This window comes from Balaenoptera ricei, chromosome 4 (genome assembly GCF_028023285.1).
Source record: "Balaenoptera ricei isolate mBalRic1 chromosome 4, mBalRic1.hap2, whole genome shotgun sequence".
NCBI lineage: Eukaryota > Metazoa > Chordata > Mammalia > Artiodactyla > Balaenopteridae > Balaenoptera > Balaenoptera ricei.
The window spans coordinates 113371677-113390885 of record NC_082642.1 but is presented as its reverse complement, the minus strand read 5'-3'; the positions used below and the strand labels follow the sequence as shown (position 1 = coordinate 113390885).

Below are 19209 nucleotides of genomic sequence, written 5' to 3'. Positions count from 1 at the left end.
AACGAGGAAGTTGGGCTAATGAAGAGCTACTGTCACTTTTATGAGACCATAACTCTAAAAGACTAGTTATAGGATACAAACAAGCCACATAATCTTTCTGAATCTGACTTGCTTTACTTAAAACAGAGAGGCTTAAAAATACTAATACTGCTTTTGCTATATTTTGTGGGTAATTTAGTTATTTCAGATGATAGGGTCTTGAACTGGGGAGCACAAGGTGTGAAAATGTGATTATGATTCAAGAGTGGAGAGCTCAACCAAAATGTAAATGGAAAAGAAGCCAATGAGCAAAAATTGGGGGGTACCTTCTATGTATCTGGCACTGTGCTAGGACCTGGAGATAGAAACCATATCCCTTCTCTAAAGGGAGTCAAAATACTCATTAAGTATAAGGAATGACTCTTGACTAGTGGCAAAAAGGCAGGCTGAATAGACGTGGATAGGTGCCCTTCCTACTTACAAACACATAGAAATTATGAATAAAATATAAAAATAATTCAAATATATAGCAGGCTTTCTTTCTTGAAGGGAAATTCCAGGTGGCAGAGACAAAGAGAAAAGTCAATACCATAATGGTGAGGCAGTGACATAAGCCTTAGAGGCTGGGGGTTGTGGCTTCAATGCACACATGGACACAGGAAGCATGACTTCCATCCTGTGTCAAGTGGGAAAGCTGAACCTGAGCCACGGGGACAACCCCTAAAGCCTCTAAAAGTTGCCTCAACCATGAAAAGGTTAGAAAAGTTCTGCTCACTAACCCAGAGAAGCATTAAATAACTGTATCATCTGTTCAGGGACATGAGTAGGAAAAGAAAAGTCACCACAAGTAATTGAAACCCCAGGCTATAGAATCTGAATTTGTCCTACCTTCAGTGCAGAAACCCCCAGTGAGACATTATCCTGAAACTAGTTTAAGACTACTACTGATGTTACCCTAAGATAATAACAGAAGTGCTGCAAAATTTCCCTGTAGAAATATTTTCACAAATAGGATCCATAAAAGTCTCATGGAAGAGCAGTAAGTAAGATAAAGGTGAGTTTACAGCCCAAAATTACAAATGGACCACAATGTTGGAGAGACATTAAATGCAGCCAATAGGATTAACTTTTCCTGAACTGGATATAACAGAACAATCTGAAAGAGAATATAAAGTATTTAAAAAATGATTTAAAAGTTTAAAATACAGGAGGAAAAATCACAATAAAAGAAAAAGTTTATACTTTTTTAAAAGGATAAAATAATTTGAAAAAGAACCAAATAGTATTTCTTGAATGAAAAATATAGTAATAAAAAAAAATTAATGGGTAGACTTAAAAGGAGATTAGAAATCATTAGAGAAGTAGGGAAATGGAAGTCTTGAAGAAATTACCTATAATGTAATATAACAATATAAAGAGATGTTAACTTTGAAATATGATTAGGAAACTTGAAATATATAAGGCTAAATTTCAACAGGGTCTACCAGAAATTCCAGAAGAAAAGAATAGAGAGAATACGGGAGAGGCAACATTGGAAGAAATAAAGACTAATAATTTACTTGTATTGAAGAATGACTGAGTCTCAAGCAGGGAAAACAAAAATAAATCCACATCATGGTAAAATTGCAGAACATCAGATAAAGAAAACTTAAAAAGGAATAACAATTAGATCAAGAAAAACTCCTCATTAACAGCAACAAATTCTAGAAAACAGTGGGATAATATCCTCAAAGTGCTGTCAACCCAGAATTGCATACCTTATCAAACTGACAAGGGCAAGGGCAAAATAAAAGCATTTTCAGGTCAGCCTTGAAGAATCTGTCACTCATAGACCCTAACTGAAAGAAAGATTAAATTGTATGCTTCAGAAATCAATAAATTGAACCTACAAGGAACAAATACAATATATCAGGGCAAACAAACTGACAAAGTTTTTGGTAGATTTAAATAGTCATAGATTGCTTTCTACATCTTAAAAGGCTAATGTTACAGGAGATTTAAAAACAAGGTGGCACTAAAATACAGTTGGCCCTCTATATCCATGGGTTCACATCTGCAGATATGAAGGGCTGGCTGAACATACTATATCATTTTATAAAAGGAACTTGGAGCGTACATGGATTTTGGTGTCTGTGGAGGTCCTGGAACCAATTCCCTGCAGATGCTGAGGGACAACTGTACTAGAAAACAATGAAATAAAGAAAGAAAATAATACCATTGAAGGCATCAAAATAGGGGGGGAAACATGAAATAAGATAGTAGAAATAAGAAACACAACAAGTTTAAGTACTTTAAACTCATCTGTTTAAGGAAAGATATTGTCATATTGGATATCATCAAAGCAAAACAAAATGTAACTCCTGCTGTTTATAAGGAACACAGAACATTTAATGACACAAAAAGATGAAAAGCAAATGATGATAAAACCAATTCCAGGCAAATACTATCCAAAGCAAAAGAAAGCTGAGTTAGCAAGATTAATATCAGAAAACCAGAACTTAAGGCAGAAAATACTATGAAGAATAAGAGTTTTATTACTCAAAGATAGAAGTAATTCAACAAGGAAGAATCAATAATCCTGTGCTTGTATGCATCAAATAACACAGACTCAGAATATATAAAGCAAAACAGGGCAGAATTATACAGATAAATATACAACTTTACAATCGGGGTGGTTGAGTCTAACGCTTTCCTGTAAGAAACTGATAGGTCAAGCAGAGAAAATCAGTAAGGATTCAGAAATTTGAAAAACATAACTAACAAACTGGAGTTAGTGGATTTATAAATTCGAATTGCCACAGTAAATAGAGAGTATATATTATTTTCAGAAGAAAGTCTTAGTGAGTACCAAAGAATCAATCCTATAGATTATGTTATGTGAATACAATGCAATACAATTAGAAGGCAGTGCATAAAATAACAGAAAATTAATAACAGTGCATAAAATAACAGAAAATAGCAGAAAATTCCAATAAATGTATAAAAAAATTGTTTTAAAAAGTTCAAAGAAGACATCAAATGAAAATTTAAAAATATTTAAAAATTCAGGGGAAACACTCTATATCACAACTTGTGGCACAGCTAAAAATATAGTTAGAATGACATTTACAGCTTTACGTACATATTAAAAAGCCAGACAGAGTGAAAATTAGTGATTTAAGCATTCTAACTTTAGAAGTTAAAAAAATAAAGAGTAAATTCTAAGGAAGTATGTCTGGCAGTCGTAAAAATAAGAACAAATTAATGGAATGGAAATCAAAGAAACAAGAGTGGAGATCAACAAAACCAAAAGCTAGTTTTTTGAAAAGATGAATTTAAATAGATACATTTCCAGCGAGATTCGTTAAGACCAAAGGGAAAAAAAAAGGCATAATTAAGTAACATATACGAAAATAAAAAGGTCACGACCCTTTAAGCAAAATCCTACTTCTCTGTGAGGCCAAGGGGACACGCCCACCCCGACCCAGCATCTCGCGCCTCCTACGCATGGGTCCTCAGAAGCCCTGCTCCGCCTCCCGGGACTGTGCCTGCCTTTCCCACTCGTCGTCTCGAGGGTCAGCCGCGCTGCCTGTGCTTCCCTGACCACGAGGGGTGGCTGTTCACAGTGTGTTGTGAAAAGAGCTTGCGGTGTGGGCTGGGGTGTCTGCGTGTGTGAGCGCAAGGCCCCCTGAGTGTGGGACAAGACGGAGATGGAGAGAGAAGGGGCGGCTGCGGGCCTCTCGCCTTCTGCCATAGGGCTTCGAGGAACCCACGATTGCTAAATTCAGACTTGGATTTTCAGGTCCTTATGAAGGTATGTTTATCATGGCATTAGAGTTTTGCGTTTACTTTTATATAAATGGTAGATAGGTCTTCATTGTACGTTGTCCCAGACCCTGCATATGGTTGCGTTGCTGGTGAAAATATCAATACAAATTAGTACAACCCGTGTGGGGCAAGATGGTAATCACTGTCAAGAAGACGAATGTGTATTCTTTGGCTCAGAAATTCCATTTCTGGAAATATATTCTACAGATGAATTTGTACAATGGCAAAATAAAACGTGTAGAATGCTATTTTGAAGCAACAATTGAAAACAATACAAGTGTCATCAATAAGTGGTTAAATTAGGGCACAATCACACAATGGAATATAATGCAGCTGTAAAAGAACGTGTGGAAGTTCTCTTGTGAACTGCTGTGAAAAGATTTTTTGACATCCATTAAGTGCAAGAGCAAGCTACAGAAAAGAGAGGGAGAAAATAAGACTATAGATTCATATTTGCTTATTTTGTGAAAAGAAAGATTGGAAAAAATGAATAGAAATTACTTGTGTATATTTGGGGATGGGAACAAATGTTATTTTCAACTTTGAATATATTACCTATTAAAATATATTAAAAAAATAAGACAGTGATTTCAAAAAAACAGTAACTAATGAGGACAAACATAAGCAAATACCATGGAAAACCTTATCCTAGCTAGTATAAAACTTTGGTCAAGTGACAATTTTCTTAAAAAAATGTAAATGACCAAAATTTACTCCAAAAGGAGGGGAAAAAACCTAGATAGAACAGTAACCATTAAAATAGTCATCAGTATTTTTTAAAAAATGCTACATACTGATTATCTTAGATATAACAGTAGTATAAAATGTGATGGGAAAGATAATTTCAAAATAGTGTTACCTCTAGGTAGCAGGGTAAAGGAATATTAATAGAAAGGAATTCAAAGGATTTCAGCTCTTTCTAGTTTCATTGCTCATTAAGAAAAAAAACTCTGAAGCAAATCTGAGAGAAAGTTACTATCTATTAAAACTGGATGTGGGTAGTTGGGCATGTTTTATTATTTTCCATACCTTGTGTATTTGAAGTATTTTATAATTTAAGAAGATTTGCATATTTCCTTGGTCACATAGAGAAGTTTGTCACACAACAGTTACAATTAAATCTCGCTTGCTAGATTGTAAGCACATTGAGATCAGGATCCATATCTTATTTTTTTTTTAAACTAATTGACTATTTTTGGAGCAGTTTTAGGTTTACAGAAAAATTAAGCAGAAAGTACAGAGAGTTCCCATTTACTCTCTCTCATCACTCTTCCCCCTGTATAGTTTCTCTTGTCATCAATATCTTACACTTGTATGTTGCTTTTGTTACAATGGACAAGCCAATATTGATACATTATTATTAATTAAAATACATAGTTTATATTATGGTTCACTGTGTTGTACAGTTCTGTGGATTTTGACAAATACATAATGATGTATATTCACTGTTACAGGACCACACAAAATAGTTCACTGCCCTAAAAATCCACCACACTTCACCTGTTCATCCCTCCCTTCCCCAACCCCTGATCTTTTTACTCTCTCTATAGTTTTGCCTTTTCCAGACTGACATATTTGGAATCATACAGTATGTAGCCTTTTCAGACTGGCTCCTTTCACTTAGCTAAATATATTTAAGATTCCTCTATATCTTTTGGGGGCTTCATAGCTCATTTCTTTTTATGGCTGAATAATATCCCATTGTATAGATATATTGAATATACAAGTTTTCACCTATTAAAGGTCATCTTGCTTCCAGTTTTTGGTGATTATATATGCAGCTGCTGTAAACGTTCAGGTGCAGCTTTTTGTGTGGGCACAAATTTTCACTTATTTGGGTGAATGCCTAGGAGCATCCTAGAGTTTGCAATATACATTTACGATTGCTTTCTAGTAACAATATATGGCCTCATGTTTGATGCCAGTACCTTATAGCAGAGTATTCCCAATTCCTCCTTCTCTTTCCTTATAACAATTTTGGCATTCATTTCATTTATCCATAAGCTATAATCACCTCATATATCATTACTATTATTATTTTGAACAAACTTATCTGTTAGATCAATTAAGAATAAAAAACTAAAAGATTTTATTTTGCCTTCATTTATTCCTTCTCTAATGCTCTTCTCATGTAGATCTAAGTTTCTGACCTATATCATTCCCTTCTTTCTGATTAACTTCCTTTAACATTTCTTGCAAGACAGAAATGGTGACAAACTACTGGTGACAAACTCCCTCAATTTTCCTTTGTCTGAGAATGTCTTTATTTCTCCTTCACTTTTAAAGGATAATTCCTTGGATACAGAATTCTTTGTTGTTTTTCATTCAACACTAAATATTTCACTCTATTCTCTTTTTCTTGCATGATTTCTGAGGAGAATTCCAGTATAATTCTTATACTTGTTTCTCCATAGGTATTTTTCCCACCTTTTGGCTTCTTTTGAAATGATCTTTTTGTCTTTGATTTTCTGCAGTTTGAATAGGATATGCCTAAGTGTAGGGTGTTTTTTTTGTTTGTTTGTTTGTTTGTTGTTAAATATTTATCCTGGTTAGTGTTCTCTGACTCTGAGATTCCTGAATCTGTGATTTGGTGTCTGTCATTTATTTTGGAATATTCTCAGGTATGAAAACTTCAAATTTTTTTTCTGTTCCTCTTTATTTCTTCTTCTTTTTTTTTTTTAAATTGAAGTATAGTTGATTTACAATACTGTGTTAGTTTCAGGTGTACAGCAAAGTGATTCAGATATATATACATGTATTCTTTTTTTTGATTCTTTTCCATTATTCATTATTACAAGATATTGAATATAGTTCCCTATGCTATACAGTAAACCCTTGTTGTTTATCTATTTTATATATGGTATTGTGTATCTGTTAATCCCATACTCATAATTTATCCCTCCCCCCCATCTTCTTTTTATTAAAGTGGGCAATCCAGTGGCAACCCGGCTGTGCAGTCTTAATAAATATGGAGAGATAGAATTACAAAATGTGACAATGGGAAATCGTAATGAAAATCTGGAAACCCTGGAAAAGCAGGTATGCCATATGTTCCACGAGATGGGCAACGGGAAAAAGTTCAGACTCTGTGCAGATTCTCTGTTCTTCAGCTACTTGGTGCCAAATCAATGCTTTTAAAACTCTCAAATTAGAAATAACAAAGACTAGTAACTAAAACCATTCTTATTTTTTAAAGTTGATATCCGTTTGGGAAAAGGGACAGTTGGATATGTTGGTTTGGCAGAGTTCAGCAAATGATAAACAATAACATGTTTTAAATGGCCTCATATTTTGACCACTGAAGTTTTGACTGAAAATAGATCCCTGACATTGGAGACCAAAACGAAGGTATTTCAATGGTCTACTGGATCAGACTAAAGAGAAACAAACTATGACCAAAGACCTTTTGAAACGGGAAAGTTCAGAACCTGATGCTGGTCTCAGGGCTGTATCCATGAGCAGGTGAAGTGGGAAATATAACTGACTTAATATTTTTTCAGGCCAATTAAATTATTTTGACTAAGGATATACTCAAATGCAAATGCATGGAATTGTTAATTCCTGGGGCCAAGCAAGGGGAGGAAGAAGAAATTTATCTTTATGTGTTCCTTCTGGGCACCAGGCATGTTACATATGTTATCTCATTTAGTCCTTATATAACCTCAGTGCGTTAGATTTTTATTCTCATATTATAAATAATTCTAGCTAATCACACTTACTAGTTATTGAGCACTTACTGCATGCTAAATACTGTGCTGAACATTTTACGTATGTTATTTTAATTTTAAAAATGACTATATAGGTAGGTATTGATGTACCCATTCTATAGATGAGGAAACTGTCTCTGAGAGTGTAGTATTTTGCCCAGTGAACCACAGCCAACTAGTGATGGAGCTGGTCTTGATTTTAAAGTCCACACTATAGCACACTGGCTCCCTGATCACAGTTGTATGGGGGTGGGGATGAGGGTGGAGTGTGGAGGTGGCTGCCAAAGATATAGGCTGTACCAGCTACACAGACTGGGGGAAAGGCTTCACATTCTGGAGTCTGACAAGCCAGTTTTTGACTCTCAGCTCTGTCATTTGTAAGCTGTCTGAACTTTTGGTGAGCTCCATAACCTCTCCAAGCCTTCAAATAGGGGTGAGAGTGCTCAACTCGCAATGTTGTTTTGTGTATTAAATGTGATAACATCTATAATACATCTATCAAAGTGCCTAACACATAGCAGAGACCTGGCTATCAAATGAGACCATTGATTCTATCTACTGATTGGACATTGTTTCTGACTCTTCCCCCCGGGGTGAATAGCCTATGACCTTGGTTTGATCTTTGAAATGATGCTGTCATCTAATGAAAAATAAGCCACACAGACACACACACATTGACACATGACTAAAGACAATGTGGGTTAACATCCTTTAGCTTCATGACCCAGAGCCCCGAGGCTCATTGGTACCTGGAGAAGTTGCCTAGGTCAGTGCTTCCCAAACTCTTTGTGCTGAAAAGCCAGCTTTAAAAATTTCCAACCCATTGCAGACCGTAATTTTGTAAAATACTGTAAAAATGAATTACTAGGAAAATGAAATGAAAACAGATATATAAAATACAAATCCATTTTTAAAAATTATTAGATTCAACAGTATAGAATTGTTATATCAGTTTCTGACCACTTTCTCTCAGTTTCTGTTCTTATCGCCCTATGTACCCTGTAACAATCAGTGAACCAACATTGTTCCATGGATTACACCTTGAGGAGCACTGATCTAGCTAAGACAGCCTCTCATAGTTAATTAATCCTGGCACGTAGTAAGGACTGGGAAAGCCACTGGCCTGCATGTACTTTGTCCTTTGTGCAAGGAAAGAAGCAAACATGAAAAATGGAGTGGATGTGACGTTCAGGAAATTGAAGATCAGCTCAATTCCAGCTTATTCATCTGCAGTTGCTTGCAGTGTTTAGACACAGTTGTATAAAGTTAGGACTTTTTTTTAAAACAGATTGTCAACATCTTAATGCAGTCTCAAAATATTTCTGATGAAACCAGGATTTTAACATCTGATGCCAGTAAATTAACTCCTGAGAACATCACCTCTGCTACTAAGGTGGTTGGACAGATTTTTAACATAACCAGAAATGCTTTACCTGAGGTAAAACTCACACAGTTTTTAAAAAGAGGAGGGGAAGGAAGGAAGAAAGAAAGACATTCCAAACTCTCCTTATTCCGTGGTATGGACTTGAACGTGGTTAGGTTGCTCAGAACCATTTTGCAGAGCACTCTTGCTGAGAGATGCTCAAAGAAATAGAAAAGGGCTCCTTGTTCAAATATTCTCTTTTGAGATAGTCACAATGATCATTATCGTGTTAAATCTTCTGGAAAGTCCTGGAATGAACAAGTCTATTTAACTTTATTAATATGTTTATCAACTATATTTGGCATCTCACCTCTATTCAATTCCAAGTAACTAGAGTTCCAAGAAACTCGCTTTGGATCGTGCTAAACTGTGATCCCTTTCTGCTGATTATATTTGCATTTTGGTTTTGGCTTTCCAAAAACATTAAGCTTAGTTTACATTTCTGATATCATGACCTGTTAAACTCTGGCACCTGAAAATGAGAACTGCAGGCAACATTTACTAATTGGCACAGCTTGGGTACTGGTCTAGCAGGGCTTATAAACCACCAATATGGAATGACCCAGTGTCTACTAGTGGGATATCAGCATGGCCTGAAAATATCTATTTTCTTCTATTCCCTTTAAATGTCTTACTTCAAAAAAATTGTTTTTTGTTACCCTAGGTTCTTTAGAAAGAAATTGGGATGCAAATCACAAGTTAATAAAGTTGAAAGAAAAATAATGACCACCAAATGTAGAATCTATGGAAGGATTAGCCGATAAAGACAGAAGGGTAACACTATCCCAAAAGAAGGCAGTTAAACTATAATCAAATGCAGATGTACTCTGATGTACTCCTGAGTTTTTAATTGTAAGAAAACTGGAAATAATTTTACTAAGTCTAATAGTTACTAAGTCTAATAGTTATAGTAAGTGTCACTAATACATTATACTAAGTATTTTGGGCTGTAATGTTTTGAAGAGCCCTGCACTCTTCTTATTTTTTTTCTGCTTCTGTATCCAGGCATCTGCTTTTGTGTTCTTGGGGGTAAGGGTGAAGGTTCTGTGAAAGACCTTGCTACGAGGTCAAATTCAGAGACCTAAGCTTCCTAATTGACTAGATTTATATTTTCACTGGGCCTTATTTTTATTCTTGCTGCCATCTTATGTAGATTAAAAACAAGCCTTTGATTTTGAAAAACACCTCTAGATTACCATACCATTGGTGCCACTTGATACCATAATAATTCATGATAACTATGGCGATGATGATGTGTGATATGCGTCTTCTGTGATGATCAGTGCCTTCTTCCTGGCAGGTGATAATAGTTGCTGTAACAACTTCTAGATGCCAGTGAAGATGTTTTTTAAAGGGCTGCTGCTGGTGGTGATAATGATGCTACCTTTGCAATGTAAGCACAATTCCAGTTTGGAAGGAGAACCTAACGAAGTGCTGCTTACTTTTCTAGGTTAAGGCATTAGCAGAGGTGTCTTTATTTCTCTCATGGATGCACTAAATGGCTGACTCCTCTGGAATGCAGACTAAAGCCTTAGCTTTCCACCTGATCTTCAGTTATTAAATGGAGTGGTAAATGTTAACTCCTGGTTCCAGGGGTGGCCATGGCCTGGGAGATAAGAGTAACTGGCATGATTTAGATTACGACTTGTTTTCCCAGCCTTTGTTTGGCATGCCCCAGGGACCACTGCATGCATAGTTTTTCCAACTCCTTTCTCAGTGCACAGAGCTGCAAAAAACAGAATAACTTTGCAAGACACATTTCTAGTTCCCCTGCCGCCCCCGCCGACCCTAGCTCAGCTCTCCCCAAGATCCTAGTGTATTTTGATTAAGCTTTCTTTAGCTTTCCCAAGGCTACACTGAAAAAAAAAAAAAAAAGAAAAAAAGGATCGAACTTTGCCTGCTTTCTCTCTTTTCTATTGCTATGTTATAGATTACTTTAGGTTGTATATTTATACTAAAACTCATGTGCTTTATTCATAGAGGTCTCTCATAGGATTCATTGTGTTTTTATCTTATATACAGTTTTCTTAATTCTTTTAAAATTTAATTAAATATGCATGCTCATTGTAGAAAAATAAGAAACTATATAGAAGAGCAAAAATTTAAAAATTGTCTCACCTTTATTAACCTGTTGATATGTATTCTTCCAGATTTTTTTTCTCTCTGTGTGTATGTATCATACTACATACTCTTTTAATTTATAACTTGTTTTTGTCACTTTAATACTTTGTAAACATCTTTTTAATATAAATACCTATGCATCTACATCATAAATTTTAGATAACTGCATAATATGAGTCAACTATTATTTAAGCAGTTCTCTGCTGCTGGACATTTAGATAGCTTCAAGTCTTTTGGTATTTCATTCTTGTACATAATCTTTGTTCGCATGACCTATTATTTCCTTAGGAGAAATTCCTAGTAGTTCTCAGTTCTCTAATATTATAACCAGTACCTATTTAGTGTTGAGTCCTCAAAGTCGAAAAAGTGCAAATGCCTGAAACAGAACGTTCACAAGATTATAATTCTGAGAGATGATGGTAGAGGTGTTATAAACAATTGAACTGGTGTATTTTATGACTTCAGATTTCTCTAGGAGTCTGGGTCCTTCTCACTGGGAGTGTGAACACTCCCATTTTTCTTGAAGTTGGTCCAGAGTCTATGTTCAGTGAACTCCCTTCAGAGCTGGAGGTTCTGTGTTTGTAGTCTTGCTGGAGGCAAGGGAAAGGAGTGGATGCTTTTGGTGAGAAGGCTGAGGAAAGAGCCATTGTGGGATTTGGCTGAGAAAGTCACAGATCATGAGATAGATGAAAACACTGTCCCATTAATAAGCAGTTATGAATTTTACTGGCTTAAGGCATGGAGAAAAAAGAAAACAATTCTGTGTGGTTTATGTGTAAAGTCCAAATGGCATCAAGAAGATGTTTAGAGGATAAATAAAAATTTTCAATATAGGATGCGTTGAAATATGAAATGGTATAACCACACTCAATCCTTCCTTCCTCCCACTCTGAATTTCTAGTCTACTTATTTTTCTAATGATGGGCTATCAGTTTACCTTCTCCCAGGTGATCTTTTGCGTAAACCCTTGTGGACTCAGGTCTTTATTCATGTAAATAAGGCTTTCGCCTCAATCTCCAGCCCTAAGATCGTGTCAGCAAGGCCTTAGCTCTCCTCAGGAGAATACTCTTGGTGAGCTGCCAACAGAGGTAATCTCTCTCTCTCTCTCCTCTCTCCCCTGGAAGGAAATTAATTGTTACTCGGGGCAACTCTTCCTTTCCAAACTCCATCCGCTGAACTGAGACCAACGTGCAAGGTCTCCTGATAGGCACCAGCTTAAGTGGTGAATCTCACTCTGACTTTCCCGTTCTTTCATCCACAGTTTCCTTTTTGTGTCTCTAAGGTACTGAACTCCCCTTCTACACATATGGGGAGAAGTGGGCAGGGTGAGGGTGAAACAGAGGAGAGTGACAGGGAGGAAAGAACTCACTCCAGCTTCAGTCATCGCACGTTGTCACGGCACAGTTCTCCAGCATCTTTTCATGCATTCTCTTGTTCTAAACTGGGAGGAGGCAGAGTGTTGAAGTGGGTCCAGCCAGGGCAGGGTCTCTGGCATCTGACTCAATCAGTGAATCTAAGACCTTATTTCTCCATTTTGAACACTTGCTGTAAAGACTGATCCATAACCTTGAAACTTTGCTGTTACGTTCAAGCTCCTAATTGTCCTTGTTTACCTAACTTTGGGGATGTAAAACTGCTAATACTGACTACCTTGTACATTTCCATTGCACATTTCTGTTTGCATTTCTGTTCTAGCCAGCTTTCTTTGCTTACAAGACAGCTGATCAAGTTATCTTAACCAAAAGAGAGTTACTGTAAAGAGGCATATGGGGGCTTCCCTGGTGGCGCAGTGGTTGAGAATCCGCCTGCCAATGCAGAGGACACGGGTTCGAGCCCTGGTCTGGGAAGATCCCACATGCCGCGGAGCAACTGGGCCCGTGAGCCACAATTACTGAGCCTGCGCGTCTGGAGCCTGTGCTCCGCAACAAGAGAGGCCGTGACAGTGAGAGGCATGCGCAACCGCGATGAAGAGTGACACCCACTCGCCGCAACCAGAGAAAGCCCTCGCACAGAAACGAAGACCCAACACAGCCAAAAATAAATAAATAAATAAATTAAAGAAAAAAAAAGAGGCATATGGAATCTCCTGGGAACCTAGGAACAGGATCGTAATACAGCTGGGCCCTATGGATGCTGGACCAGGGGGATGGCAGGGCTTCCAAGGCAGCTTTGAAGCTCTCAGTAGAGCAGTTTTGGGTCTTCCCTGTGGGAGAATGTAACAGTAGTGGCTGTTGAAATCAGATGGTTCTGGATTCAAATCTTCGCATTGCTTTTTAGTAGCTACATGATTTAGGCCAAGTTACTCCATATCTCTCCAAAGAGCCTCAGATTCTTCAGTGTAATATGGGAGTGATTTTGGGACTCGCTTCAGCAGGGTTCTTGTGAGGCTCAAATGAGATAATGTATGTAAATCACTAGCATAATACCTGACTTATCCATATTAAATCTTGGAAAAATAGGTTAGCAGCTGTTTATCATTAACATGACTCAGTAAACATGTATGTCTCATCTTTATTTATAGTTTCTGCCCTCTCATAATTTAACCCTTTCATGATGTTGGGGAAGTAAAATTAAAAACAAAATCTTCTCCCAACCCGGAAATCCTCTCCACAAAGGTAGTAGAGAAAGAAAACACTTTAATTATTGCATAGGCATTAAACCAGAATGTGACGAACATCACAGACAAACCCCTAAGAGACTGGGAAGAAGAGGGGAATCTGACCTCTTTATGTAGGCAAGCAGATACAACCTGTTACACACATGTTTTCAGATAAAGAATAACTAGTCCTCAGTTAAGAGAACTCGACAGCACTATTCGTCACACACAGTTTATCCTAAGTTAACTGGGTAATTGAGGTGACCTTTTGTGTTAGCTAATTGACTTTATCCAGAGGAAAAACAAACCTTTCATATCTTTATGAAAGGAGGTAGTTTTGCAACTTGGAGCAAGGTGCCCACCCACCGAAGTTAAGCTACTACTCTCCCACAGAAACTGGGAGATAGGGGCACTAGCTAGCTCCCTCGATGTTTCCATTTCAAAGAGATGGTTCCCAGGTCCCTGAGAAAGACATTCCTAGGTCAGAAACCTGACAAAATGCCAATCTAGTTTTCAAAAGGATTTATTTACATTTCAAAGAGAAGAGAAGTGCCTGCAAGTTTTCTAAAGTAAATGCTCAAAGAAAAAGGAGGGGATGGAAATTTCTTCCCTTATTTTCCACAGGAAGAATTAAGCCTCTCATTTTTAACTTGTATTTGTCCTTACAATGATATGCAATTCTCCCTCAGTATCCGTGGGGGATTGGTTCCAGGACCACCCCCCTCTCTTACCTCCCCTGCTCCCCACGGAAACCAAAATTCCCGGATGCTCAAGTCCCTTGTATAAAATGGTGTAGTTGGCTATCCGTATCTGCGGGGGTTTCCACATTAGCAAATTCAACCAACCACAGAAGCGAAACCCGCGGATACGGAGGGCCGACTGTAATGACCTCTCTGGTCCCCTTGAAAGCCAGGCTTTTCTGATATAACTGCTGCACTAAATGGAAGATTCCTAGGGGAGAGAATCTGATTGCTTCTAGTCATTTGTACCAGGTTGATGGCCAGCCTCCTGATTGGGATCTCTGAGACATGCACCCACCTATCATCCAATCAGTTACGACAAGAGGAGGAAAGAATAATATGGAAGGAATAAAGGCCTTACAAGTGGTTGTGGCTAGAGCAGCCCTTTAAAAGCAGCGAACACCCCCATGTACCTGGCCCATTTTTCCCTTTAGCCTTCAAATGCCTGAAGGAGCTCCCCTTAGTATCCCCAGTGTTTCACAGGTACTGACCTTTTAGTGGGTGCTCAACAGACACTGTTGGTTGAATGAATGCATGAATTATGTTCTTAGCAGATTGCACTTTTGTTAGTTACTCCTCCTGTCGAAAGCAGCTCTGGAGTATGATTGCTATTCATTAAGTGGGAAATGCATAGCGTGAATTGCTGAAAATGACAGAAAATGGTGTTATGAAAGGAAAACTTTTGAAATAGAGAAGTTGACTTGAATGTTTCCATATGAATGACAATCACATCCTCTTTGTGAAGTTTCTTTAATTATTTAAAAATTTATTTCTTTTTTAAATCTCACTTGGGGAAGGGAAAAGATATATTAGTGGCAGGAATAAAGATTTAGAATAAAGAACAATTACATATTAATGAAATTCTTTCATTATCTTAGATTTCAGTTATCTTATAGACATTTTGTTTGGTCAAGTACAGAAAGAGTGGAAATATTTTTTATAGGAAACAGGAAAAGAAACAGTCTTATGACTTACTTTTGGAGAACACCAAATTAACCGATTCCCCCCACTCCCTCCCACCTTCCACCTAATCTATCTTTTAACTTATCCAAAGTAGAAAAGAACATTGTGAAAACCTGCAAAGTTTAGTTAATAGCCGAGGCAATGAGCTCAGAGCTCTGCTCTTCCATAATTCCATATGAACTGTCACCTCAGGAGTCGACACTTATAAGAGATGCTTTGGAACCCGAGGGGTTTGTGTGAGAGGAGAGAGTTGAATAAGTGGAAATTTAGTCTCAACACTGGAGAAGCAAGAATCAAATGCCTGGTCATTGGGGGATGGTAGCGCCATCCTTTTATGAGAAGAGCAGCATAACAAAGACTGTTTCTACTGGGAAATCTGTCATTCTTGAATTCCAGCTTTCTGGCATCTGTGTCCAAGGTATCCGTCAGTGGGAAGAGTCCACCAGAACTTTAAAAAAAGGTATATGTAACAAAGTAAGACTCTCGTAAAGAAAGTCAGATATTTTTAGGGAATTGTGCCAATATTGTGATCGCATGAATTCTGTGGTCATTCCTTTCTACTGGAATGCGGGACACACACAACTGATTTTATGACAAATCTCCACAATATTATGTTGTTACGTTTTATTCTATGCAGGCTTATTGAGCAAACTGAAACTTATTCCTTGTCTTTGGGCAACGCGTCAGTGGTAGAACCTAATATAGCAATACAGTCTGTTAATTTCTCTTCGGAAGGCACTGTGGGATCAACAGGTGTTCTCTTCACTGTGCTGAAAGGTGAGCTGTCTGTTTCAGGTTCTTGTAATAGCAGAGAGCGTTCTGCTACAGATAATGCTCTATTCGTGAAAGTGTAGACTTCTTTGAAATTCTGCTTTGTTTCCTTCTCATAGGAACTAGGGATTCTCTGGTTTCTGGTTTCCAGTTGTAAATGCAAATGTGGACAAACTGAATCTGAATGAACAGGCTGAACTTCAGATCTTGCTCAACACCACAAAAAGTAGGTCTCAAATTATGTTACATGAAAAAATGCACTCCAATTCATGGAATTAATAACTTACATCCATTGAATGAGAAATAATGTTTACTGTTTCACACTGAATAATTTGTGTTTGAGTATGTTTGAGTTCTGACAAATTATGGTAATGTCAAGTCTACTATTCTAGGCCATAGAGATAATTTCTTTTTTAATTTTTTCCTCTCTTTCTTTTCAAAAACTCTTTGGAGGGTAGCAGAATTGAAATGCTCTGACCATGGATGCAAATCTGTTTTCCAACAAAAATCTAGCTAAAGTGGTTCAGTTTTACATTTAAAAATACATTTAAAAATACTCAATCATAAGCTTTGCCTATGTTTACTAGTGGAATGGCACTCACAGGCTTAAATTCATCCTATAGACCTGACCTTGGGATATTTTTTGTAACTGACGCAGTCATCATCTAGCAGTACCAATTTTCAGTTATCTCTACTAGTATCGTGCCCACCATGAGCTCCTTATCATCTTGCATGTGGCCCTTTAGAAATTCTTATGTCTATATTGAAATGTTTGTACTTTTCTTTTTTTCTTAATTAATTTTTGTTGGAGTATAGTTGCTTTACAATGTTGCGTTAGTTTCTGCTATACAGCAAAATGAATCAGCTATACATATACATATATGCCCTCTTTTTTGGATTTCCTTCCCACTTAGGTCACCACAGTGCATTAAGTAGAGTTCCCTGTGCTATACAGTAAGTTCTCATTAGTTGTCTATTTTAAACATAGTATCAATAGTCTATATATGTCAATCCCAATCTCCCAGTTCCTCCTACCCCCCACTCTTTCCCCCTTGGTATCCATACATTGTACTTTTCAGAGTCTAAAAAAAAAAAATTGGTTAATTCAACTACAATAAGCAAACCAAACACACACATTTACTTTTATTCTCTCCCCAAATAAAAAAATCCAGTGCCAGAAAGTACATATTTTAGAAAGACTAAGTTCATAATTCTCATTGGTTATATAATTCTAATTGGCTAATTCTTTATTGATTGTAGAAGTTGAAAATATCTTCTCTCCAGTCTATAGCTATCTTTTACTTGGTTTTTCATGTCTTTTGTCATACTCAAATTTTAATTTATAATGCAGTCCAATGTATCAATCTTTTTTCTGTAATTGGTACTTAAAAAAATTCATTGCTCTACTAAAGTCATGCTAGTCTCCTATATTTTCTTCTGAATATTTTTAGTGTTTGTGTTTATATTTAGGTATTCAGTATACCTAGAATTTATGTATTTAAAGGAAAATGTATATCCTTTAATAAATTTATTAGATAATAAAAGAAATTGTTAAAAAATAATCATTCAGCTAAAGAGGCATAAAAATTAAAATAAATATAAAGAAATCTAGAAGGAAGGAATTAATAAAAAGGGCAGAACTTAATAAAAATAGAAATTAACAAATGCTAGAGTTGATCAACAAAATAAAAATTTGATTCCATGAAAGACTAATGAAAAATATGCAAGCTTCTGACAAATTTGATCAAGAAAAGAGGGAATATAAATAAACATCAAGGAGGATTATGTCTAGAGATATGGAGATCCTTTTAACATTATAAGATAATGGTAAATATAATTTATTCTAGTGAATCTAATTATCTAGATGAAAAGATGATTTTCTAATAAATAACCAGAATACTGTAGAAATGAGGAGAGGGGTGAGTAGGGAATTTCATTTTTTAAATCTGTATACTTGTATGGATTTGGATTTTACATCAAGCATGTCATTCTCTTATAAAAATAAGATTAAAAAGAAGCCATACTACATTTTTAGGGTTAACTTTGTCACCTAGTGTCCAGGAGGAACAATTTGGCGGGCTTAATGTGCCACGAAAACACCTCAGAGGCCAATGTCTTTATTTCCCAGATGAGGACAGAGCAAAGTGGCTGGTTGTGGAGGACATTTGGGGGGCTGTCAGGGCCTTGCCTGCCTATCTCTCAAAGCACAAGGCTGATTAGGATGGTCTCACCACCACCGCTTTAGTTTTCCTTGTATATATAGTGTACATATATATGTGTGTGTGTGTATATATATATACACACACACACGTATATATATACACACACACGCAAATACACGCACACAAGTTTTTCACTTGTGAAAGACAGCAGAGTTCACCCTCTGCTGTTTCCCTGATATGCACAACTTGAGCTCCAGTCTCTTAATACAGTGGTCCCTGCTCAGTCCCTCTGAATGGGAGACAGACCTCACAGAGCAATCCTCTAGGTACAGCTGTCCTGATGTTCACCCTCTGCTGTTTCTTGTTTGATGTCTTATCAGTGGGGGAAGCAACGTGGTCTTGAGCTACCTTCACATCGTGTTCACTCTGTCTCACTGCATAGAAAGCAAGAATGTTTACTTTATACATGATATCCTTCCAATTTTTTTTTGAGGTGGATTAGGCAGGAATTATGGTTTCCATTTAGAACATAAGGAATCTTATCTCAGGAAAAAACTTAATGAGGGTGGAATAGCCAACCACATATCATATATGTTAATTACATACTGCAATTAAATAAAGGCAGCCAGCAAACCACGTTTTCTGTACTTTACCCAAGTATTAAGCAGTCATACAGTTCAGTGATGGCATGGGACTTTGTTTCTTGCTTACCCTAGGGTTCATTTATTAATTTTAGTGTCCTTTTTTCCCCCTCACAACTAATGCGAAGACATGTGGCTTTGTAGTGTATCAAAACAACAAGCTTTTCCAATCAAAAACTTTTATAGCTAAATCACATTTTAGTCAAAAAATTATCTCAAGCAAAACTGATGAAAATGTGGAAGATCAGAGCACTTCTGTTGAAATGGTCTTTAGTCCAAGGGTGAGTTTTCCTATTAAC

General features: G+C 36.9%; 1 protein-coding gene across 1 annotated transcript in view; it reads left to right on the top strand.

Moving 5' to 3' along the window:
* Positions 1–19209, top strand: part of ADGRG7 (adhesion G protein-coupled receptor G7) — an 83682-nt gene that overhangs the window by 5449 nt on the left and 59024 nt on the right. The window contains 6 exon segments of the mRNA XM_059919996.1: positions 6713–6825; positions 8782–8931; positions 10236–10309; positions 15974–16137; positions 16259–16331; positions 19026–19191. Coding sequence (XP_059775979.1) covers positions 6713–6825; positions 8782–8931; positions 10236–10309; positions 15974–16137; positions 16259–16331; positions 19026–19191 — 740 coding nt within the window.